This window comes from Hevea brasiliensis, unplaced genomic scaffold (genome assembly GCF_030052815.1).
Source record: "Hevea brasiliensis isolate MT/VB/25A 57/8 unplaced genomic scaffold, ASM3005281v1 Scaf212, whole genome shotgun sequence".
NCBI lineage: Eukaryota > Viridiplantae > Streptophyta > Magnoliopsida > Malpighiales > Euphorbiaceae > Hevea > Hevea brasiliensis.
The window spans coordinates 1-26,936 of NW_026614710.1; the positions used below are offsets into that span (position 1 = coordinate 1).

General features: G+C 25.7%; 2 protein-coding genes, 1 non-coding gene and 1 pseudogene across 3 annotated transcripts; all 4 read right to left on the minus strand.

Annotated features, from left to right (window-relative positions):
* Window positions 1–597: 597 nt before the first annotated feature.
* On the minus strand, window positions 598–1,553 carry LOC131176657 (elicitor-responsive protein 3-like). Its single transcript, XM_058141732.1, has 3 exons — window positions 1,264–1,553; window positions 1,032–1,146; window positions 598–781 (listed from the first exon to the last, which is right to left on the minus strand). Exons 1-3 carry the CDS (start codon window positions 1,536–1,538, stop codon window positions 734–736), a joined length of 438 nt encoding a protein of 145 aa, XP_057997715.1. The 5' UTR covers window positions 1,539–1,553; the 3' UTR covers window positions 598–733.
* An 8,009-nt stretch (window positions 1,554–9,562) lies between these two features.
* LOC110652246 (elicitor-responsive protein 3) lies at window positions 9,563–11,291 on the minus strand. The gene is made up of 5 exons (XM_058141728.1): window positions 11,074–11,291; window positions 10,684–10,749; window positions 10,294–10,420; window positions 10,062–10,176; window positions 9,563–9,811 (listed from the first exon to the last, which is right to left on the minus strand). Exons 1-5 carry the CDS (start codon window positions 11,138–11,140, stop codon window positions 9,764–9,766), a joined length of 423 nt encoding a protein of 140 aa, XP_057997711.1. The 5' UTR covers window positions 11,141–11,291; the 3' UTR covers window positions 9,563–9,763.
* A 6,099-nt stretch (window positions 11,292–17,390) lies between these two features.
* LOC131176660 (elicitor-responsive protein 3-like) lies at window positions 17,391–19,014 on the minus strand (annotated as a pseudogene).
* A 6,539-nt stretch (window positions 19,015–25,553) lies between these two features.
* Window positions 25,554–25,660, minus strand: LOC131176662 (small nucleolar RNA R71). Its single transcript, XR_009146622.1, has one exon. It is a non-coding gene; the product is annotated as a small nucleolar RNA R71 (small nucleolar RNA).
* Window positions 25,661–26,936: the final 1,276 nt, after the last annotated feature.

The window sequence follows — 26,936 nt, forward strand, 5'->3', positions numbered from 1 at the left end:
TTGTTCAGAAGATGTAGGGGCGACAACTGTGCGAAAGTTTTCCCAAATGCAATATGTTCATGTTGTACTTTCTTCCATTTTCACGGCAATGAATAGAAAACGAAGTTCTTTTTTTTTTTTTTTTTTTTTTGGGTTTTATTAAAGTGAAGCAAAAAGGATCAAAACGATTTATTTTAACCATGTGTGTAATTAAAAGAGGTTTCATTATTTTGAAGGAAGAATTTTACCATAATTTTATTAATCTATTAGTCTTGTAGTTTATATAGTTTTGTATTGTTTAGTATTTTTACACACATTTGTACAGTCTTCATGAAAATGGAGGACTCCTATGCCTTTGTCTCGCTTAAGTTTTCCATATTGTTCAATATAGCCAGCAGCAAGGCTTGCACTGAAAACGATTTCGTAGACCATATTATTTTGAAGGGAAAACATGGCATGGGAACGAAAAATAAAATTATTTTATTATTTTAGAGTTTTTATAATTAAAATATGATTTAAATTTTTTAACACTTTCTGATTAAAATTGTTGAGACATATAAAAAAACAATTACTATTATTAATGCCAAACACAAATCCAAATCAATCAACACCAAAAGGTTCTTAAAACACATCGGTATTATTTGCAACATCAAAACAAGTTCTCACAACACATCGACGTTAAAAACAGAGTCTCTTTGCCATCTCCAAACCAAAAGCAGTCCTTGCCATTTCCACACCAAGATGCTAGTTAATATTATAACCGAAAATCGTATCCATCCACTCCGACGTTGTCCATCTCTACCTGGAAACCACGGTTTTCACAATACTAGAATGAGGAATAAGAAACAACACTATTATCATTACGGCCTGGAAAAACTAGAAAAACTATATTTATCTATCGATTCAATGTTTGTCCACGAAGACATAAACTAAGAAGAAGTGACTTAACATGATTTGCTAACTTGGAGTAAAGTAATCGACAACTGAATCATCTTCAATAATCCTACACTCTTCCCCTTTTCCTTATGCTTAGGTAGAAACACAGTAATTACCTCTGGGGTGAAGGTGAGGCCCACTGTAATCTCTCCCTTGTATTCTTGTTCTTTGACAACTTTGTACGCCGTAGATGGGAGGTTTCCTTCCAAAAACAATGGCTCAAGGGGAATGCTGAATGGATCACAGAACCCGTAATCAATATTTTATATTTTCAGTGTTGCATAGAAAATTCAACCGAATTTATGAAGATTCTAATTTGTTACATATAGATGGGGAACTTGCACTCACGTTGCTTCTCCAACAAAATCATCTGCAGCACCAACATCACTGTCCATGATTTTCAATGTGAGTTCTGTGTCACCATCTGATACCTCAAATGAGAATTTCTCATTCCATTCTGGTTCACTCCTTTCCCTGTAGGATTTTATATTTGTCAATATTGCACAAAATTGTATAACTTTTCTTTTGCACAACAGAAATTTTAAGGAGAAGGGTATGATCTCCATCTTGGGTACAAACGCTCCACTTGACTGCAAGGCCAATTGCATACATATTGAAGGCATAGTTTTGCCAATAATCTCTTGTGCTTACCACACCAAAGCAAGTATTAACATATTACTTGATCTTTTCTAATCTAATCTGATAAGTAAAAATTAGAAATGCAGCTAAGAATTCAGAGCGATTAGAGACATAAATACCTGAAGCAACACTGCTTTTCTGCTCCTGGGTACGGCAAGCGAGGACGACATAAGGGTCCACGCCATCTGCTCACATAAGAATTTTAACCTCGTCAAAAATCAATCCAGAATTATTATTATTAGGGGGGGAAAAACACCTAAACAACATTCCACTGGTAGGCCAAAGCGATTGATTCAGCTACAAGGAAAATGGTCGATGTAAAGAAAATTACAGATCAAGAACAACACACAAAAAGGTAGAACAAATAAAAGAGAGAGAGGCTTATGAATATCTATTAACATCACTCATTATGGACATAATGATCTCATTATTGAAAACCCACATCTCAATTTTATAATCAACAAACAAATAAACAACGAAAAATTTTTTCGAGATATATTTGAACTTACTGAGAAAATCAGTGTTTTCAAGACCCTTAGCACCAACAAGTAGGACTTCAACAGTTCCTAGAGGCATTTTTGGACCAGAATTGAATCCAAAAAGCGAAAAAGAAAAGACTTAAAACTCAACAGGAATTTAGATTGAAATGAGTTCTTGGATCTCTGCCCTTTGGGTATCTGTGCATCTTATAGGGAGAGTGAATGATTAACGAGGAAGGCTAATAATGTTTTTAAAAATTAAGTTTAGAGTTAAATAAGTAATTATAATTTTTGATAAGATCGAATAAATTTATATTTAATAAAATATAATTTTTTTAATAATAAAATATTATTTTTTAAATTAAAAAAATTTAAAATATATAGATAAAAATTATTTAATGTTAAAATTATTATTTTTAATAAAAAATTATTATTTTATTAAGTATAAATTTGGTTAGACTTAATTAGGAAAGTATAAGGGCTTATGTGATGAAAAATTGATTTTAAGCTTAATGAGACATTTTTTTTTCAATATTTGTTTGTAGGAAAATTTATAAAAAAAAATTATTTTATATTTCGACTCACTTTTATTTAAAATTTGATAAATAAAAAGCTTAATTGCAGTCAATTCACACTAATTTCTTTGATCAAGTGCATAATATATTTAAATTTATAATAAATTATTTTTTGAGAGATAATAATTTTTTCTGCTTTAAATCAATTCTCTGTTCACTCTGACAATAAAAAATAGAATCAAAAAAATTTAAATTTCATTTCATAGAGTATTATTTTTTTATCATCATGGATAACTCATCATTTTTTAGAGAACTATCCGCTAGTATGATCGCATATATGTCTTTTACCTTCTATTTTTTTTTTAGAAGAACAAATTCCTCAATATTCATCACTAGTATCAGTCTATAAGAGAGGTGAATTTTGTGAGATTTTCTTCATTATTTAGACAGCTATTGTTTGTGCAGTACTCCAATGAAGAGCTTATCTTTTCAGCATTTTTAACGAAATGAAAGTGTATTTATACATACGTGAAATAAAATCTCTCAAATAGTTGATAATTACAAGAAGCTGTTGAATTTATTTAATAGTCAAATCCTTATCTGGAAATTTTAACAACTCCTGAGCAATGTGGGATCACAACTATCGATTACTAATACACTTTTTATTAATAAATTTAACCAAAATATTAATTTATCAAATATAAATCATAAGACTCTATTTAATTCTATTTAAAAATAATCTTACTCTATTTAATTCTATTTAAAAATAATCTTTCTTTTTTTTTTGCTTTTTCACTAATTATAATGTAAGATTCAAGCAGAAAATGATACCCACCTTGCACGATTTTTTCATGATTACACAAAAAATTATTTTTTTTTAATATAAACATTATACATATAATAAATATTTTTTGTTTTTAATCATGATAAAATTCACACACAATATTTATTATAATTAATAATAAAAATATTTTTAAACAAATGCTATTTTATATTGAAATTTTAAAGATTTGTTTGGCAATACTATTAAAATTGTTGTTTTGAAAAGAATTTTTTTAAAAAATGTTAATTAAAAATTAATTTAAAATTAAATTTAATAAATTTTAATTATTAAAATACTAAAATAGTAAAATATTTTTTTAAATTATTTTTTTAACAATATTTAAAATAATATTTTTTCCTTAAAAAATAGCTTTAGTCTTAAAATTTTAATGCAAAATAAGTGCGATAGATATTTATTAGCAATACAATTACTTTTTATTTTTAGAACATTAAAAATATTTTATATTTCGACACACTTTTATTTAAAATTTGATAAATAAAAAGCTTAATTGCAGTTGAATTTACACTAATTTCTTAGATCAGTGCATAATATATTTAAATTTATAATAAATTATTTTTGAGAAATGATAAATTTTTTCTGCTTTAAATCAATTCTCTGTTCACTCTGACAATAAAAAATAAAATTAAAAAATCTAAATTTCATTTCATAGAGCAATGATTTTTATCATCATAGATAACTCATCGTTTCTTAGGAAGTCTGCTAGCATGATCACATATATGTCTTTTTTCTTCTATTTTTTTTTTAGAATAATAGCTCCTCAATATTCATCACTAGTATCAGTCTATAAGAGAGGTGAATTTTGTGAGATTTTCTTCATTATTTAGACAGCTGTCGTTTGTGCAGTACTCCAATGAAGGGCTTATTTTTTCAGTATTTTTGACGAAAGAAAAGTATATTTATACATACGTGAAATAAAGTCTCTCAGATAGTTGATAATTACAAGAAGCTGTTGAATTTATTTGATAGTCAAATCCTTGTCTGAGAATTTTAATAACTCCTGAGCAATGCGAGGTCACGACTATCGATTACTAATACACATTTTATTAACAAATTTAACCAAAATATTAATTTATCAAATATAAATCATAAGACTCTATTTAATTTTATTTAAAAATAATTTTTCTTTTTTTTTCTTTTTTCACTATTTATAATGGAAGATTCAAGAAGAAAATGATACCCACTTTGCACGATTTTTTCATGATTACACAAAAAATTATTTTTTTTTAATATAACCATTATACATATAATAAATATTTTTTATTTTTAATCATGATAAAATTCACACATAATATTTATTATAATTAATAATAAAAATATTTTAAGTAAATGCTATTTTATATTGAAAGTTTAAAGATTTGTTTGGCAATACTATTAAAATTGTTGTTTTAAAAAGTATTTTTTTAAATATTAATTAAAAATTAATTTAAAAATAAATTTAATAAATTTTAATTTTTAAAATTCTAAAATAGTAAAATATTTTTTAAAATTATTTTTTTAACAATATTTAAAATAATATTTTTTCCTTAAAAAATAGCTTTAGTCTTAAAATTTTAATGCAAAATAAGTGCGATAGATATTTATTAGCAATACAATTACTTTTTATTTTTAGAACATTAAAAATATTTTATATTTCGACACACTTTTATTTAAAATTTGATAAATAAAAAGCTTAATTGCAGTTGAATTTACACTAATTTCTTAGATCAGGTGCATAATATATTTAAATTTATAATAAATTATTTTTTGAGAAATGATAAATTTTTTCTGCTTTAAATCAATTCTCTGTTCACTCTGACAATAAAAAATAAAATTAAAAAATCTAAATTTCATTTCATAGAGCAATGATTTTTATCATCATAGATAACTCATCATTTCTTAGGAAGTCTGCTAGCATGATCACATATATGTCTTTTTTCTTCTATTTTTTTTTTAGAATAATAGCTCCTCAATATTCATCACTAGTATCAGTCTATAAGAGAGGTGAATTTTGTGAGATTTTCTTCATTATTTAGACAGCTGTCGTTTGTGCAGTACTCCAATGAAGGGCTTATTTTTTCAGTATTTTTGACGAAAGAAAAGTATATTTATACATACGTGAAATAAAGTCTCTCAGATAGTTGATAATTACAAGAAGCTGTTGAATTTATTTGATAGTCAAATCCTTGTCTGAGAATTTTAATAACTCCTGAGCAATGCGAGGTCACGACTATCGATTACTAATACACCTTTTATTAACAAATTTAACCAAAATATTAATTTATCAAATATAAATCATAAGACTATTTAATTTTATTTAAAAATAATTTTTCTTTTTTTTTCTTTTTTCACTATTTATAATGGAAGATTCAAGAAGAAAATGATACCCACCTTGCACGATTTTTTCATGATTACACAAAAAAATTTTTTTTTTTAATATAACCATTATACATATAATAAATATTTTTTATTTTTAATCATGATAAAATTCACACATAATATTTATTATAATTAATAATAAAAATATTTTAAGTAAATGCTATTTTATATTGAAAGTTTAAAGATTTGTTTGGCAATACTATTAAAATTGTTGTTTTAAAAAGTATTTTTTTAAATATTAATTAAAAATTAATTTAAAAATAAATTTAATAAATTTTAATTATTAAAATTCTAAAATAGTAAAATATTTTTTAAAATTATTTTTTTAACAATATTTAAAATAATATTTTTTCCTTAAAAAATAGCTTTAGTCTTAAAATTTTAGTGCAAAATAAGTGCGATAGATGTTTATTAGCAATTCAATTACTTTTTATTTTTAGAACTTTAAAATTATTTTATATTTTGACTCACTTTTATTTAAAATTTGATAAATAAAAAGCTTAACTACAGTTGAATTTACATTAATTTCTTAGATCATATGCATAATATATTTAATTTTATAATAAATTATTTTTTAAGAGATGATAAATTTTTTTTCTGCTTTAAATCAATTCTCCATTCACTCTGACAATAAAAAATAGAATCAAAAAATCTAAATTTCATTTCATAGAGCACTGTTTTTTATCATCATAGATAACTCATCATTTCTTAGAAAATTACCCGTTAGCATGATCACATATATGTCTTTTCTTCTTCTATTTTTTTTGAGAAGAATAACTTCGATATTCATCACTAGTATCAGTCTATAAGAGAGGTTAATTTTGTGAGATTTTCTTCATTATTTAGACAGTTTTTATTTGTGCGGTACTCCAATGAAGGGCTTATTTTTTTAGCATTTTTAACAAAAAAAAAAGTATATCTATACATACGTAGAATAAAGTCACTCAGATAGTTGATAATTACAAGAAGCTGTGGAATTTATTTAATTATCAAATCCTTGTTTGGAAATTTTAATAACTCCTGAGCAATGTGGGGTCACGACTATCGATTACTAATACACTTTTTATTAACAAATTTAATCAAAATATTAATTTACCAAATATAAATCATAAGACTCTATTTAATTATATTTAAAAATAATCTTTCTTTCTTTTTGCTTTTTCATTATTTATAATGTAAGATTCAAGCAGAAAATGATACACAACTTACACGATTTTTTCATGATTACACAAAAAATTATTATTTTTTAATATAACCATTATACATATAATAAATATTTTTATTTTTAATCATGATAAAATTCACACATAATATTTATTGTAATTAATAATAAAAACATTTTTAAGCAAATGCTATTTTATATTGAAAGTTTAATAATAAAATATTATTTTTGAAAATAAAAAAAAATAAAAATATATAGATAAAAATTATTTAATGTTAAAATTATTATTTTTAATAATAAAATTTATTTTATTAAGTATGAAAAATTGATTTTTGGCTCCATTTGTTTCACTGAAAATATTTTTCTAATCAAAGAGAAAATTAAGTTATATTTAAAGAAAATGACTTTTATTTTTAAAAGAGAAAGTTATTTTTATTTTTAAATTTTGATAATTTTATTAAAATGTAGACATACTTTTATTTATATATATATATATATATAATAAATATATATATCATTAATTTAATATTATAATAAAATAATAAAAATATTTTCATGATAAAAATATTTTTCATATAAAAATTATTTTCTTGAAACAAACATAACTTTTGAATAAATCGTTCAAAAGGTTCTTTGCTATATGAAAATTGGTATCACATAAACTCAATTTAATTTAATCGTTCAAAAGTGACTTTAAATTTTTATATACTGATATGATAAAATCTAAATAGTCTAGAAAGACATAGGGGATAGGAAAAAGCAAGAAAATGAAAGTGGGAACAGTTGGAAGACATAAAATAAATAAATAAATTACTATTAGGTTTATAATTGGCTAAGATCAATTATTTAGTTATTTCTTTAAAATTCAATTAAAATAATTTTATCTATTTAGCCTTATATATTTATACTGTTTAATTTCCATAGTTTTAATTATTTATATTATTTAATCACTTAATTTTAACTGTCTTTATGATTTAGATTAAAATAAATTGATTAATTTTTTTTATTAAAAATATAATAAAAAAAATTAAAGAGTTTTATTTTACAAAATACATTGACATTTTAATTCAATTTTAAAAAAGTAGTGATTAAATAATTTAATTTATTAAATTATTAGAATCTAATGGGAATATTTCAAGAAAAACTGTTGAGCTACGAAGCATGGAGAATTTGTTTTTTAAAGTCTCTTTGAATTAGAAAGATAAAAATTAAAATACATTTTATAAATATAAATTAATTATTATAATGATAATAAATTAGCAAAATTGATATATTTAAAAAAAATAATAATATATTAAAATTTCTCTAAAATTAAAATAACTAAGACTTTTTTATCAGGATGCCACAAAATTTAAAATATATTTTTCTTTTTTTTTTTGAAGAAAAAGATTTTACGGTTTGTCATTATTTGCAAGACCCACACACGTATAGTCATTATCAGAATTGAAATATAATAATAACTTTTGAGGAAAATTTATTTTAATTTAATCAATCATGAATTTGAAATATAATTATATAAAATTTATTTATTTTTTATATAAATCTCATGATATTTATTATTTATTAAATTCATGATAAATTAAGTATGTATAAAAATTTTCTAGCTAAAATGTTTGCAAAATCTCAAAACCAGAGGGAGGATTACTTCCAGCAACAAGTTGACACTTCTCAAACCCTGAGGGAAAGTTACTTTCAGCAACCAGTTGACGCTTCTCAGACCCTGAAGGATGGTAGTTTGGCACTTCCTGATTTTGGCTTACCCAGCTTTTTTCAAACTGATATATCAGTTCACTTTGATGCTCCGGAGAAGCAACTTGCTTCCCAGACACAAGTACCCTTGAATAGTCCTTCCTTCGTGCCGTCAGGAAGTGTGAGCTTACCAAGTTGCAGTAGCGTTGGTTCTCAACAACCGCCACACTTGAAGGAGAATAAGGGACTGCGTGGGAGGGTGAACTCCTAGAGTCAAGGTAATTGTTACCAGTTTAGGTATTATAATTATCTGTGATAATACGCAGCCTTTTTCAACAATAACCTTTGTGGTTGTATTTTAGCTTTTGTAATATGATATTGACTATAATTTGAACCGTTGTAAAATAGTCTTTCAACTTTGGTAGTTTGTTCAGAAGATGTAGGGGCGACAACTGTGCGAAAGTTTTCCCAAATGCAATATGTTCATGTTGTACTTTCTTCCATTTTCACGGCAATGAATAGAAAACGAAGTTCTTTTTTTTTTTTTTTTTTTTTTTTGGCTTTTCTTAAAGTGAAGCATCAAGGATCCAAACGATTTATTTTCCCCATGTGTGTAATGAACAGAGGATTCATGATTTTGCAGGAAGCATTTGACCATAATTTTCTTAATCTATTAGTCTTGTAGTTTATATAGTTTTGTATTGTTTAGTATTTTTACACACATTTGTACAGTCTTCATGAAAATGGAGGACTCCTATGCCTTTGTCTCGCTTAAGTTTTCCATATTGTTCAATATAGCCAGCAGCAAGGCTTGCACTGAAAACGATTTCGTAGACCATATTATTTTGAAGGGAAAACATGGCATGGGAACGAAAAATAAAATTATTTTATTATTTTAGAGTTTTTATAATTAAAATATGATTTAAATTTTTTAACACTTTCTGATTAAAATTGTTGAGACATATAAAAAAAAAAACAATTACTATTATTAATGCCAAACACAAATCCAAATCAATCAACACCAAAAGGTTCTTAAAACACATCGGTATTATTTGCAACATCAAAACAAGTTCTCACAACACATCGACGTTAAAAACAGAGTCTCTTTGCCATCTCCAAACCAAAAGCAGTCCTTGCCATTTCCACACCAAGATGCTAGTTAATATTATAACCGAAAATCGTATCCATCCACTCCGACGTTGTCCATCTCTACCTGGAAACCACGGTTTTCACAATACTAGAATGAGGAATAAGAAACAACACTATTATCATTACGGCCTGGAAAAACTAGAAAAACTATATTTATCTATCGATTCAATGTTTGTCCACGAAGACATAAACTAAGAAGAAGTGACTTAACATGATTTGCTAACTTGGAGTAAAGTAATCGACAACTGAATCATCTTCAATAATCCTACACTCTTCCCCTTTTCCTTATGCTTAGGTAGAAACACAGTAATTACCTCTGGGGTGAAGGTGAGGCCCACTGTAATCTCTCCCTTGTATTCTTGTTCTTTGACAACTTTGTACGCCGTAGATGGGAGGTTTCCTTCCAAAAACAATGGCTCAAGGGGAATGCTGAATGGATCACAGAACCCGTAATCAATATTTTATATTTTCAGTGTTGCATAGAAAATTCAACCGAATTTATGAAGATTCTAATTTGTTACATATAGATGGGGAACTTGCACTCACGTTGCTTCTCCAACAAAATCATCTGCAGCACCAACATCACTGTCCATGATTTTCAATGTGAGTTCTGTGTCACCATCTGATACCTCAAATGAGAATTTCTCATTCCATTCTGGTTCACTCCCTTTCCCTGTAGGATTTTAATTGTATAACTTTTCTTTTGCACAACAGAAATTTTAAGGAGAAGGGTATGATCTCCATCTTGGGTACAAACGCTCCACTTGACTGCAAGGCCAATTGCATACATATTGAAGGCATAGTTTTGCCAATAATCTCTTGTGCTTACCACACCAAAGCAAGTATTAACATATTACTTGATCTTTTCTAATCTAATCTGATAAGTAAAAATTAGAAATGCATCTAAGAATTCAGAGCGATTAGAGACATAAATACCTGAAGCAACACTGCTTTTCTGCTCCTGGGTACGGCAAGCGAGGACGACATAAGGGTCCACGCCATCTGCTCACATAAGAATTTTAACCTCGTCAAAAATCAATCCAGAATTATTATTATTAGGGGGGGAAAAACACCTAAACAACATTCCACTGGTAGGCCAAAGCGATTGATTCAGCTACAAGGAAAATGGTCGATGTAAAGAAAATTACAGATCAAGAACAACACACAAAAAGGTAGAACAAATAAAAGAGAGAGAGGCTTATGAATATCTATTAACATCACTCATTATGGACATAATGATCTCATTATTGAAAACCCACATCTCAATTTTATAATCAACAAACAAATAAACAACGAAAAATTTTTTCGAGATATATTTGAACTTACTGAGAAAATCAGTGTTTTCAAGACCCTTAGCACCAACAAGTAGGACTTCAACAGTTCCTAGAGGCATTTTTGGACCAGAATTGAATCCAAAAAGCGAAAAAGAAAAGACTTAAAACTCAACAGGAATTTAGATTGAAATGAGTTCTTGGATCTCTGCCCTTTGGGTATCTGTGCATCTTATAGGGAGAGTGAATGATTAACGAGGAAGGCTAATAATGTTTTTAAAAATTAAGTTTAGAGTTAAATAAGTAATTATAATTTTTGATAAGATCGAATAAATTTATATTTAATAAAATATAATTTTTTTAATAATAAAATATTATTTTTTAAATTAAAAAAATTTAAAATATATAGATAAAAATTATTTAATGTTAAAATTATTATTTTTAATAAAAAATTATTATTTTATTAAGTATAAATTTGGTTAGACTTAATTAGGAAAGTATAAGGGCTTATGTGATGAAAAATTGATTTTAAGCTTAATGAGACATTTTTTTTTCAATATTTGTTTGTAGGAAAATTTATAAAAAAAAATTATTTTATATTTCGACTCACTTTTATTTAAAATTTGATAAATAAAAAGCTTAATTGCAGTCGAATTCACACTAATTTCTTTGATCAAGTGCATAATATATTTAAATTTATAATAAATTATTTTTTGAGAGATAATAATTTTTTCTGCTTTAAATCAATTCTCTGTTCACTCTGACAATAAAAAATAGAATCAAAAAAATTTAAATTTCATTTCATAGAGTATTATTTTTTTATCATCATGGATAACTCATCATTTTTTAGAGAACTATCCGCTAGTATGATCGCATATATGTCTTTTACCTTCTTTTTTTTTTTTTAGAAGAACAGCTCCTCAATATTCATCACTAGTATCAGTCTATAAGAGAGGTGAATTTTGTGAGATTTTCTTCATTATTTAGACAGCTATTGTTTGTGCAGTACTCCAATGAAGAGCTTATCTTTTCAGCATTTTTAACGAAATGAAAGTGTATTTATACATACGTGAAATAAAATCTCTCAAATAGTTGATAATTACAAGAAGCTGTTGAATTTATTTAATAGTCAAATCCTTATCTGGAAATTTTAACAACTCCTGAGCAATGTGGGATCACAACTATCGATTACTAATACACTTTTTATTAATAAATTTAACCAAAATATTAATTTATCAAATATAAATCATAAGACTCTATTTAATTCTATTTAAAAATAATCTTACTCTATTTAATTCTATTTAAAAATAATCTTTCTTTTTTTTTTGCTTTTTCACTAATTATAATGTAAGATTCAAGCAGAAAATGATACCCACCTTGCACGATTTTTTCATGATTACACAAAAAATTATTTTTTTTTAATATAAACATTATACATATAATAAATATTTTTTGTTTTTAATCATGATAAAATTCACACACAATATTTATTATAATTAATAATAAAAATATTTTTAAACAAATGCTATTTTATATTGAAATTTTAAAGATTTGTTTGGCAATACTATTAAAATTGTTGTTTTGAAAAGAATTTTTAAAAATGTTAATTAAAAATTAATTTAAAATTAAATTTAATAAATTTTAATTATTAAAATACTAAAATAGTAAAATATTTTTTTAAATTATTTTTTTAACAATATTTAAAATAATATTTTTTCCTTAAAAAATAGCTTTAGTCTTAAAATTTTAATGCAAAATAAGTGCGATAGATATTTATTAGCAATACAATTACTTTTTATTTTAGAACATTAAAAATATTTTATATTTAAACACACTTTTATTTAAAATTTGATAAATAAAAAGCTTAATTGCAGTTGAATTTACACTAATTTCTTAGATCAGGTGCATAATATATTTAAATTTATAATAAATTATTTTTGAGAAATGATAAATTTTTTCTTTTAAATCAATTCTGTTCACTCTGACAATAAAAAATAAAATTAAAAAATCTAAATTTCATTTCATAGAGCAATGATTTTTATCATCATAGATAACTCATCATTTCTTAGGAAGTCTGCTAGCATGATCACATATATGTCTTTTTTCTTCTATTTTTTTTTTAGAATAATAGCTCCTCAATATTCATCACTAGTATCAGTCTATAAGAGGTGAATTTTGTGAGATTTTCTTCATTATTTAGACAGTATCGTTTGTGCGATACTCAATGAAGGGCTTATTTTTTCAGTATTTTTGTGAAAGAAAAGTATATTTATACATACGTGAAATAAAGTCTCTCAGATAGTTGATAATTACAAGAAGCTGTTGAATTTATTTGATAGTCAAATCCTTGTCTGAGAATTTTAATAACTCCTGAGCAATGCGAGGTCACGACTATCGATTACTAATACACCTTTTATTAACAAATTTAACCAAAATATTAATTTATCAAATATAAATCATAAGACTCTATTTAATTTTATTTAAAAATAATTTTTCTTTTTTTTTCTTTTTTCACTATTTATAATGGAAGATTCAAGAAGAAAATGATACCCACCTTGCACGATTTTTTCATGATTACACAAAAAATTATTATTTTTTTAATATAACCATTATACATATAATAAATATTTTTTATTTTTAATCATGATAAAATTCACACATAATATTTATTATAATTAATAATAAAAATATTTTAAGTAAATGCTATTTTATATTGAAAGTTTAAAGATTTGTTTGGCAATACTATTAAAATTGTTGTTTTAAAAAGTATTTTTTTAAATATTAATTAAAAATTAATTTAAAAATAAATTTAATAAATTTTAATTATTAAAATTCTAAAATAGTAAAATATTTTTTAAAATTATTTTTTTAACAATATTTAAAATAATATTTTTTCCTTAAAAAATAGCTTTAGTCTTAAAATTTTAATGCAAAATAAGTGCGATAGATGTTTATTAGCAATTCAATTACTTTTTATTTTTAGAACTTTAAAATTATTTTATATTTTGACTCACTTTTATTTAAAATTTGATAAATAAAAAGCTTAACTACAGTTGAATTTACATTAATTTCTTAGATCATATGCATAATATATTTAATTTTATAATAAATTATTTTTTAAGAGATGATAAATTTTTTTCTGCTTTAAATCAATTCTCTATTCACTCTGACAATAAAAAATAGAATCAAAAAATCTAAATTTCATTTCATAGAGCACTGTTTTTTATCATCATAGATAACTCATCATTTCTTAGAAAATTACCCGTTAGCATGATCACATATATGTCTTTTCTTCTTCTATTTTTTTTGAGAAGAATAACTTCTCGATATTCATCACTAGTATCAGTCTATAAGAGAGGTTAATTTTGTGAGATTTTCTTCATTATTTAGACAGTTTTTATTTGTGCGGTACTCCAATGAAGGGCTTATTTTTTTAGCATTTTTAACAAAAAAAAAAAGTATATCTATACATACGTAGAATAAAGTCACTCAGATAGTTGATAATTACAAGAAGCTGTGGAATTTATTTAATTATCAAATCCTTGTTTGGAAATTTTAATAACTCCTGAGCAATGTGGGGTCACGACTATCGATTACTAATACACTTTTTATTAACAAATTTAATCAAAATATTAATTTACCAAATATAAATCATAAGACTCTATTTAATTATATTTAAAAATAATCTTTCTTTCTTTTTGCTTTTTCATTATTTATAATGTAAGATTCAAGCAGAAAATGATACACAACTTACACGATCTTTTCATGATTACACAAAAAATTATTATTTTTTAATATAACCATTATACATATAATAAATATTTTTATTTTTAATCATGATAAAATTCACACATAATATTTATTGTAATTAATAATAAAAACATTTTTAAGCAAATGCTATTTTATATTGAAAGTTTAATAATAAAATATTATTTTTGAAAATAAAAAAAATAAAAATATATAGATAAAAATTATTTAATGTTAAAATTATTATTTTTAATAATAAAATTTATTTTATTAAGTATGAAAAATTGATTTTTGGCTCCATTTGTTTCACGGAAAATATTTTTTCTAATCAAAGAGAAAATTAAGTTATATTTAAAGAAAATGACTTTTATTTTTAAAAAGAGAAAGTTATTTTTTATTTTTTAAATTTTGATAATTTTATTAAAATGTAGACATACTTTTATTTATATATATATATATGTATATATATAATAAATATATATCATTAATTTAATATTATAATAAAATAATAAAAAATATTTTCATGATAAAAAATATTTTTCATATAAAAATTATTTTTCTTGAAACAAACATAACTTTTGAATAAATCGTTCAAAAGGTTCTTTGCTATATAAAAATTGGTATCACATAAACTCAATTTAATTTAATCGTTCAAAAGTGACTTTAAATTTTTTATATACTGATATGATAAAATCTAAATAGTCTAGAAAGACATAGGGGATAGGAAAAAGCAAGAAAATGAAAGTGGGAACAGTTGGAAGACATAAAATAAATAAATAAATTACTATTAGGTTTATAATTGGCTAAGATCAATTATTTAGTTATTTCTTTAAAATTCAATTAAAATAATTTTATCTATTTAGCCTTAGATATTTATACTGTTTAATTTCCATAGTTTTAATTATTTATATTATTTAATCACTTAATTTTAACTGTCTTTATGATTTAGATTAAAATAAATTGATTAATTTTTTTTATTAAAAATATAATAAAAAAAATTAAAGAGTTTTATTTTACAAAATACATTGACATTTTAATTCAATTTTAAAAAAGTAGTGATTAAATAATTAAATTTAAAAAAATAATAGAAACTAATGGGAATATTTCAAGAAAAACTGTTGAGCTACGAAGCATGGAGAATTTGTTTTTTAAAGTCTCTTTGAATTAGAAAGATAAAAATTAAAATACATTTTATAAATATAAATTAATTATTATAATGATAATAAATTAGCAAAATTGATATATTTTAAAAAAATAATAATATATTAAAATTTCTCTAAAATTAAAATAACTAAGACTTTTTTATCAGGATGCCACAAAATTTAAAATATATTTTTCTTTTTTTTTTGAAGAAAAAGATTTTCACGGTTTGTCATTATTTGCAAGACCCACACACGTATAGTCATTATCGAATTGAAATATAATAATAACTTTTGAGGAAAATTTATTTTAATTTAATCAATCATGAATTTGAAATATAATTATATAAAATTTATTTATTTTTTATATAAATCTCATGATATTTATTATTTATTAAATTCATGATAAATTAAGTATGTATAAAAATTTTCTAGCTAAAATGTTTGCAAAATCTCAAAACCAGAGGGAGGATTACTTCCAGCAACAAGTTGACACTTCTCAAACCCTGAGGGAAAGTTACTTTCAGCTACCAGTTGACGCTTCTCAGACCCTGAAGGATGGTAGTTTGGCACTTCCTGATTTTGGCTTACCCAGCTTTTTTCAAACTGATATATCAGTTCACTTTGATGCTCCGGAGAAGCAACTTGCTTCCCAGACACAAGTACCCTTGAATAGTCCTTCCTTCGTGCCGTCAGAAAGTGTGAGCTTACCAAGTTGCAGTAGCGTTGGTTCTCAACAACCGCCACACTTGAAGGAGAATAAGGGACTGCGTGGGAGGGTGAACTCCTAGAGTCAAGGTAATTGTTACCAGTTTAGGTATTATAATTATCTGTGATAATACGCAGCCTTTTTCAACAATAACCTTTGTGGTTGTATTTTAGCTTTTGTAATATGATATTGACTATAATTTGAACCGTTGTAAAATAGTCTTTCAACTTTGGTAGTTTGTTCAGAAGATGTAGGGGCGACAACTGTGCGAAAGTTTTCCCAAATGCAATATGTTCATGTTGTACTTTCTTCCATTTTCACGGCAATGAATAGAAAACGAAGTTCTTTTTTTTTTTTTTTTTTTTTTTTTTGGGTTTTGTTAAAGTGAAGCATCAAGGATCCAAACGATTTATTTTCCCCATGTGTGTAATGAACAGAGGATTCATGATTTTGCAGGAAGCATTTGACCATAATTTTCTTAATCTATTAGTCTTGTAGTTTATATAGTTTTGTATTGTTTAGTATTTTTACACACATTTGTACAGTCTTCATGAAAATGGAGGACTCCTATGCCTTTGTCTCGCTTAAGTTTTCCATATTGTTCAATATAGCCAGCAGCAAGGCTTGCACTGAAAACGATTTCGTAGACCATATTATTTTGAAGGGAAAACATGGCATGGGAACGAAAAATAAAATTATTTTATTATTTTAGAGTTTTTATAATTAAAATATGATTTAAATTTTTTAACACTTTCTGATTAAAATTGTTGAGACATATAAAAAAAAAAAACAATTACTATTATTAATGCCAAACACAAATCCAAATCAATCAACACCAAAAGGTTCTTAAAACACATCGGTATTATTTGCAACATCAAAACAAGTTCTCACAACACATCGACGTTAAAAACAGAGTCTCTTTGCCATCTCCAAACCAAAAGCAGTCCTTGCCATTTCCACACCAAGATGCTAGTTAATATTATAACCGAAAATCGTATCCATCCACTCCGACGTTGTCCATCTCTACCTGGAAACCACGGTTTTCACAATACTAGAATGAGGAATAAGAAACAACACTATTATCATTACGGCCTGGAAAAACTAGAAAAACTATATTTATCTATCGATTCAATGTTTGTCCACGAAGACATAAACTAAGAAGAAGTGACTTAACATGATTTGCTAACTTGGAGTAAAGTAATCGACAACTGAATCATCTTCAATAATCCTACACTCTTCCCCTTTTCCTTATGCTTAGGTAGAAACACAGTAATTACCTCTGGGGTGAAGGTGAGGCCCACTGTAATCTCTCCCTTGTATTCTTGTTCTTTGACAACTTTGTACGCCGTAGATGGGAGGTTTCCTTCCAAAAACAATGGCTCAAGGTGAATGCTTAATTGATCACAGAACCAGTAATCAATATTTTATATTTTCATTGTTGCATAGAATATTCAACCGATTTTTTGATGATTCTAATTTGTTACATATAGATGGGAACTTGCACTCACGTTGCTTATCGAACAATTTCATCTGCAGCACCATCATCACTTTCTATGTTTTTCATTGTGATTTCTGTGTCACCATATGATACCTCTTATTAGATTTTCTCATTCCATTCTGGTTCTCTGGCTTTAGCTGTAGGATTTTATATTTGTCAATATTGCACAAAATTGTATAACTTTTCTTTTGCACAACAGAAATTTTAAGGAGAAAGGGTATGATCTCCATCTTGGGTACAAACGCTCCACTTGACTGCAAGGCCAATTGCATACATATTGAAGGCATAGTTTTGCCAATAATCTCTTGTGCTTACCACACCAAAGCAAGTATTAACATATTACTTGATCTTTTCTAATCTAATCTGATAAGTAAAAATTAGAAATGCAGCTAAGAATTCAGAGCGATTAGAGACATAAATACCTGAAGCAACACTGCTTTTCTGCTCCTGGGTACGGCAAGCGAGGACGACATAAGGGTCCACGCCATCTGCTCACATAAGACTTTTAACCTCGTCAAAAATCAATCCAGACTTATTATTATTAGGGAAAAACACCTAAACAACATTCCACTGGTAGGCCAAAGCGATTGATTCAGCTACAAGGAAAATGGTCGATGTAAAGAAAATTACAGATCAAGAACAACACACAAAAAGGTAGAACAAATAAAAGAGAGAGGCTTATGAATATCTATTAACATCACTCATTATGGACATAATGATCTCATTATTGAAAACCCACATCTCAATTTTATAATCAACAAACAAATAAACAACGAAAAATTTTTTCGAGATATATTTGAACTTACTGAGAAAATCAGTGTTTTCAAGACCCTTAGCACCAACAAGTAGGACTTCAACAGTTCCTAGAGGCATTTTTGGACCAGAATTGAATCCAAAAAGCGAAAAGAAAAGACTTAAAACTCAACAGGAATTTAGATTGAAATGAGTTCTTGGATCTCTGCCCTTTGGGTATCTGTGCATCTTATAGGAGAGTGAATGATTAACGAGGAAGGCTAATAATGTTTTTAAAAATTAAGTTTAGAGTTAAATAAGTAATTATAATTTTTGATAAGATCGAATAAATTTATATTTAATAAAATATAATTTTTAATAATAAAATATTATTTTTAAATTAAAAAAATTTAAAATATATAGATAAAAATTATTTAATGTTAAAATTATTATTTTTAATAAAAAATTATTATTTTATTAAGTATAAATTTGGTTAGACTTAATTAGGAAAGTATAAGGGCTTATGTGATGAAAAATTGATTTTAAGCTTAATTAGAAATTTTATTTTCAATATTTGTTTGTATGAAAATATATAAAAAAAAATTATTTTATATTTCGACTAACTATTATTTAAAATTTGATAAATAAAAAGCTTAATTGCAGTCAATTCACACTAATTTCTTTGATCAAGTGCATAATATATTTAAATTTATAATAAATTATTTTTGAGAGATAATAATTTTTTCAGCTTTAAATCAATTCTCTGTTCACTCTGACAATAAAAAATATAATAAAAAAAATTTAAAATTAATTTAATATATTATTATTTTTTTATCATCATGGATAACTCATCATTTTTTAGAGAACTATCCGCTAGTATGATCGCATATATGTCTTTTACCTTCTTTTTTTTTTTTATAAGAACGACTCCTCAATATTCATCACTAGTATCGATCTATAAGAGGTGAATTTTGTGAGATTTTCTTCATTATTTAGACAGCTATTGTTTGTGCGAGACTCCAATGAAGAGCTTATCTTTTCAGCATTTTTAACGAAATGAAAGTGTATTTATACATACGTGAAATAAAATCTCAAATAGTTGATAATTACAAGAATTTGTTGAATTTATTTAATAGTCAAATCCTTATCTGAAATTTTAACAACTCCTGAGCAATGTGGGATCACAGCTATCGATTACTAATACACTTTTTATTAATAAATTTAACCAAAATATTAATTTATCAAATATAAATCATAAGACTCTATTTAATTCTATTTAAAAATAATCTTACTCTATTTAATTCTATTTAAAAATAATCTTTCTTTTTTTTTTGCTTTTTCACTAATTATAATGTAAGATTCAAGCAGAAAATGATACCCACCTTGCACGATTTTTTCATGATTACACAAAAAATTATTATTTTTTAATATAAACATTATACATATAATAAATATTTTTTGTTTTTAATCATGATAAAATTCACACACAATATTTATTATAATTAATAATAAAAATATTTTTAAACAAATGCTATTTTATATTGAAAGTTTAAAGATTTGTTTGGCAATACTATTAAAATTGTTGTTTTGAAAAGAATTTTTTAAAAATGTTAATAAAAAATTAATTTAAAATTAAATTTAATAAATTTTAATTATTAAAATACTAAAATAGTAAAATATTTTTTTAAATTATTTTTTTAACAATATTTAAAATAATATTTTTTCCTTAAAAAATAGCTTTAGTCTTAAAATTTTAATGCAAAATAAGTGCGATAGATATTTATTAGCAATACAATTACTTTTTATTTTTAGAACATTAAAAATATTTTATATTTATACACACTTTTATTTAAAATTTGATAAATAAAAGCTTAATTGCAGTTGAATTTACACTAATTTCTTAGATCAGTGCATAATATATTTAAATTTATAATAAATTATTTTTTGAGAAATGATAAATTTTTTCTGCTTTAAATCAATTCTCTGTTCACTCTGACAATAAAAAATAAAATTAAAAAATCTAAATTTCATTTCATAGAGCAATGATTTTTATCATCATAGATAACTCATCATTTCTTAGGAAACTATCTGCTAGCATGATCACATATATGTCTTTTTTCTTCTATTTTTTTTTTAGAATAATAGCTCCTCAATATTCATCACTAGTATCAGTCTATAAGAGAGGTGAATTTTGTGAGATTTTCTTCATTATTTAGACAGCTGTCGTTTGTGCAGTACTCCAATGAAGGGCTTATTTTTTCAGTATTTTTGACGAAAGAAAAGTATATTTATACATACGTGAAATAAAGTCTCTCAGATAGTTGATAATTACAAGAAGCTGTTGAATTTATTTGATAGTCAAATCCTTGTCTGAGAATTTTAATAACTCCTGAGCAATGCGAGGTCACGACTATCGATTACTAATACACCTTTTATTAACAAATTTAACCAAAATATTAATTTATCAAATATAAATCATAAGACTCTATTTAATTCTATTTAAAAATAATTTTTCTTTTTTTTTCTTTTTTCACTATTTATAATGGAAGATTCAAGAAGAAAATGATACCCACCTTGCACGATTTTTTCATGATTACACAAAAAATTATTATTTTTTAATATAACCATTATACATATAATAAATATTTTTTATTTTTAATCATGATAAAATTCACACATAATATTTATTGTAATTAATAATAAAAATATTTTAAGTAAATGCTATTTTATATTGAAAGTTTAAAGATTTGTTTGGCAATACTATTAAAATTGTTGTTTTAAAAAGTATTTTTTTAAATATTAATTAAAAATTAATTTAAAAATAAATTTAATAAATTTTAATTATTAAAATTCTAAAATAGTAAAATATTTTTAAAATTATTTTTAACAATATTTAAAATAATATTTTTCCTTAAAAAATAGCTTTAGTCTTAAAATTTTAATGCAAAATAAGTGCGATAGATGTTTATTAGCAATTCAATTACTTTTTATTTTTAGAACTTTAAAATTATTTTATATTTTGACTCACTTTTATTTAAAATTTGATAAATAAAAAGCTTAACTACAGTTGAATTTACATTAATTTCTTAGATCATATGCATAATATATTTAATTTTATAATAAATTATTTTTTAAGAGATGATAAATTTTTTTCTGCTTTAAATCAATTCTCTATTCACTCTGACAATAAAAAATAGAATCAAAAAATCTAAATTTCATTTCACAGAGCACTGTTTTTTATCATCATAGATAACTCATCATTTCTTAGAAAATTACCCGCTAGCATGATCACATATATGTCTTTTCTTCTTCTATTTTTTTTGAGAAGAATAACTTCTCGATATTCATCACTAGTATCAGTCTATAAGGGAGGTTAATTTTGTGAGATTTTCTTCATTATTTAGACAGTTTTTATTTGTGCGGTACTCCAATGAAGGGCTTATTTTTTTAGCATTTTTAACAAAAAAAAAGTATATCTATACATACGTAGAATAAAGTCACTCGGATAGTTGATAATTACAAGAAGTCATGGAATTTATTTAATTATCAAATCCTTATTTGGAAATTTTAATAACTCCTGAGCAATGTGGGGTCACGACTATCGATTACTAATACACTTTTTATTAACAAATTTAATCAAAATATTAATTTACCAAATATAAATCATAAGACTCTATTTAATTATATTTAAAAATAATCTTTCTTTCTTTTTGCTTTTTCATTATTTGTAATGTAAGATTCAAGCAGAAAATGATACACAACTTACACGATTTTTTCATGATTACACAAAAAATTATTATTTTTTAATATAACCATTATACATATAATAAATATTTTTATTTTTAATCATGATAAAATTCACACATAATATTTATTATAATTAATAATAAAAACATTTTTAAGCAAATGCTATTTTATATTGAAAATTTAATAATAAAATATTATTTTTGAAAATAAAAAAAAATAAAAATATATAGATAAAAATTATTTAATGTTAAAATTATTATTTTTAATAATAAAATTTATTTTATTAAGTATGAAAAATTGATTTTTGGCTCCATTTGTTTCACGGAAAATATTTTTTCTAATCAAAGAGAAAATTAAGTTATATTTAAAGAAAATGACTTTTATTTTTAAAAAGAGCAAGTTATTTTTTATTTTTTAAATTTTGATAATTTTATTAAAATGTAGACATACTTTTATTTATATATATATATATATATATAATAAATATATATATCATTAATTTAATATTATAATAAAATAATAAAAAATATTTTCATGATAAAAAATATTTTTCATATAAAAATTATTTTTCTTGAAACAAACATAACTTTTGAATAAATCGTTCAAAAGGTTCTTTGCTATATGAAAATTGGTATCACATAATGATGCACATATTTTGCATAGTCATTTAGGTCTAATTTCACAATCATTTTATTTGGTTATTAGTCATTTTTAGCTAATTTCATTAGTTATTTAGTTAGTTTTCCATAATTGTCAACTTTGGATTAATTTGTAATTTTTGCTTTGTATTGTAGGAAAAATGGTGTTTTTGAAGGACTAAAGAGAATTTTGCCATTGAGGAGTGTCTTCTGACAAAAGATGCCAAAAACAAGTTTTCAATTTGAAATATGCATTGACCAAGCGTGCATAACTTGCGCATAAGCTATGCGATTCTGCATAAGGAGGAAGAACACTGTTCAGAACCAGAAATGTGCATAAGGAGCGCACGCTTATGCACATTCTCACCTCCTTATGCAGATTCACGAAATTGTGCATAACCTATGCACCAAGTCATGCAACTTGCATAAGTAACCTGAATCAGTAGAAATGTGCATAAGGGACTGCATAACTTATGCGATCCACTTATGCGATCCCAAAAAGAGCTCATTAATGAAATGTGTAAGATTCCTTAATGTATTCCTCCTAGAACATACTATTTTAGGGCTCCATGTCGAAAAATGATATAAATAGTCCCATTTTCTCATTTTAGAAGGAAGAGGCAAGGAGAAAAGAAGAAGAGGAGAAGAGAGGAGAATTTGAGGAGTCATTTTCACCTTCCACACCATTTTTAACCAAGATTTGCAGATTTCTTCCTTCCTTTACATTTTTCTACATTTCTACTGTATAAATTCTTACTTCTTAGCTTAGATTAAAGCTTTATTTCCATTTAAACTCATCATATCTTGTAAGCATTATGGATAGTGAGTACTTTACTTTTGATTCTGGAGTAAGGGTTGTAATATTTAAGATATTTTGAAGATTTTGATGGGGTAATCCATATTTTGTGGTCTTAATGAGTTTTATTCATTTCTTGTATGATTAATGACATGCTTAATTTAGGATCCCATTGAGTAATGTTCTTAATCCATGGTTGAAGCAATCGAAAGGAGAAGGCCTTGTGATAGATAATCGTGAAATTGGACTTAATTAACTTAGACCTAGAAATAGGCTAAGGATTAAGAGGATTCATAGATTAATTAAAGAACTTAATGGGTCTTAATTAATTCTAACTCCACGAAAGTAGGATTAGTTTGATTAAGGCACTCTTTGTCTCACTCGAAAGGGAATTCAAAGGATTTAAGAATTAATCTCCTTAAAACCCATTAGTTTCACAAGATTGGATAACCAATTTAAAATCCCAAAATAGCTCGAATATGAAATCCCTAACTCGAATCGCCTTTTTACCATTGTTAATTTCTAATCGAATTTAATCATTTGCCAATTTAAATATTGCCATATTTGAACTTGCTTATTTCTATTTGATGCAATTTTAGTTTAATTAATACATTGTTGAATAGAATATTAATTTTGCACAATTAGATTTCACACTCCATTACCCATTAATTCATCATTTTAATCTCATAAATACTTCAATTTAGTCAACTTTTATATCGAAAATTCAATCATTAACACAACTCCTCGTGGGATCGATATTTTTCTATACTACTTGCGACCGTGCACTTGCGGTTGGGACGCATCAAGTTTTTAGCGCCAGTCTTGGAGTTGTTTGTTTAAGATTGAATTCTTGATTATTTTAGTTGTTTTTAGTTTTATCTTTGTTATCTTTTCATTTTGTGTTTGTTTGTTCTTTTTCAGGTACTTTAATCTTTTATGAGAAGAGCTAGAAGCACAAGTGACACATCCTTATTATTCAACCACAAATTGAGAAATTTTGTAAGGCCAACAAGAAAGAAACCGAAGAAGGAAGGAAGCTTGAGAGAAATCGAATTAGAAGCGGACATGGTGATGAAAGAATTAGAATTGGTGTTGGTAATGCTGGAAATGGTCAAAATAATGAAAATGCAGCCCATGGTGAAGAAGTTGTTAATGCTAACGTGCCTAGGGGAAGTATGATGGATCATGCTTTTCCTCGTTTTGATGACTTGAGAGAGAGCATAGCAAGACCAAGGATTGATGCAAACAGCTACAAGATGGATTTTGGAGTTCTTCAAATGATCCAAAACTCTCAATTTGGAGGACATCCTTCCAAAATCCACACACACTTGAAGAAATTTGCTATGATTTGCGACATGCAAAAACAACCTGGAGTGTCTGATGATGCAGCAAGATTGAAGCTATTTCCATTCTCTTTGAAAGATAGAGCATTGGATTGGCTTGATTCTTTACCTCACAACTCCATTACAAATTGGGAGCAACTAACTGATGCATTTCTTGCACAATATTTTCCACCTGGAAAAACTCAAGAGCTGAGGAATCAAATGACATCTTTCAGACCAAGAGAAGATGAAACTCTCTATGAATCATGGATGAGATGGAAGGAATTGGAAAGATTGTGCCCACATCATGCCATTCCAAAATGGATGATAAATCAGAATTTCTACACAAATGTCACTCCTGCAATCAGAGGAATTATTGATGCTCAAACAGGAGGAGAATTTATTATAAAGCATGAAGATGAAGCTTATGAGTTATTAGAGAAAATTGCAAAGAATACTCATCTTTGGAGTAGTCCAAGAGGACCAGCTCCAACTCAGAAAAGGCAAGCTGCTGGGATGTATGATCTTGATCCATTCAACATGATTAATGCAAAGTTTGATGCACTTACAAATGTCCTTGCTAAGAAGATGGAAGATTTGAGTATGTTGGTTAGTTCAACATCATCAGCTGGAAGTTCACAACAAGTGGCTTATGCAGAGGAAACTACCAGCTGTGGAGTAGATTATGGAGAACAAGCGGCATATGTTGGTAATTATGGAAACAAGCAAATGGGGAATCCTTATTCTCAAACTTACAATCCAAATTGGAGGAATCATCCCAACTTTTCATGGGGCAATCAGCAAAATCAAGTTCAAAATCAGAATTTTCAACCACAACAAAGAAAGTCAAGTTCCATATCAAAAAATAGTCAACCAATGACCAATTTTCAGCAGAAAAATATGAACCCCCCACCAAAACAGCAAGAACGAACTTCCACCACTGAAGCTTTATTACAACAGATTCTTGCCAACCAAAATAAGCATGATGAAGAGATGAGAGAGGTGAAAGCAAGGCTGGAACAAATGCAAACACACAACATCTTTGGAAAACCGGATCGCACAACAAGCATCTTCCTCAAGTGCCAAATCTTTTGAAAGCTTCCAAGTCAACCAGAAAATCCAAGAGAGCATTGTCAAGCTATTACTTTAAGAAGTGGTAAAGTTATAAATGATGAGAAGAGTGAAACAGTGAGAAGAGAAAATGAGAAAGGAAGGCATGGGAGTGAAAAACAAGAGAGTGCAGAAAAATGTAAGGAGAAATTTGAAGAAAAAGAAGAGAAGTATATACCTCCTGAGCCCTACAAGCCACAACTTCCCTTTCCTCAAAGATTTCACAAAGCCAAGCTTGATAGGCAATTTGGGAAGTTCTTAGAGGTTTTGAAGAAACTTTACATAAATGTGCCTTTTGTTGATGCTCTTTCACAAATGCCCTCTTATGCAAAATTCTTGAAAGAAATTCTCTCAAATAAGAGAAAACTTGAAGATGATGAAACCGTAGCTTGTGAGTAAGAATGTAGTGCTATCCTCGGAGAAACTTCCTCCAAAGCTTAAGGATCCAGGGAGTTTTTCAATTCCATGCCACATTGGAGA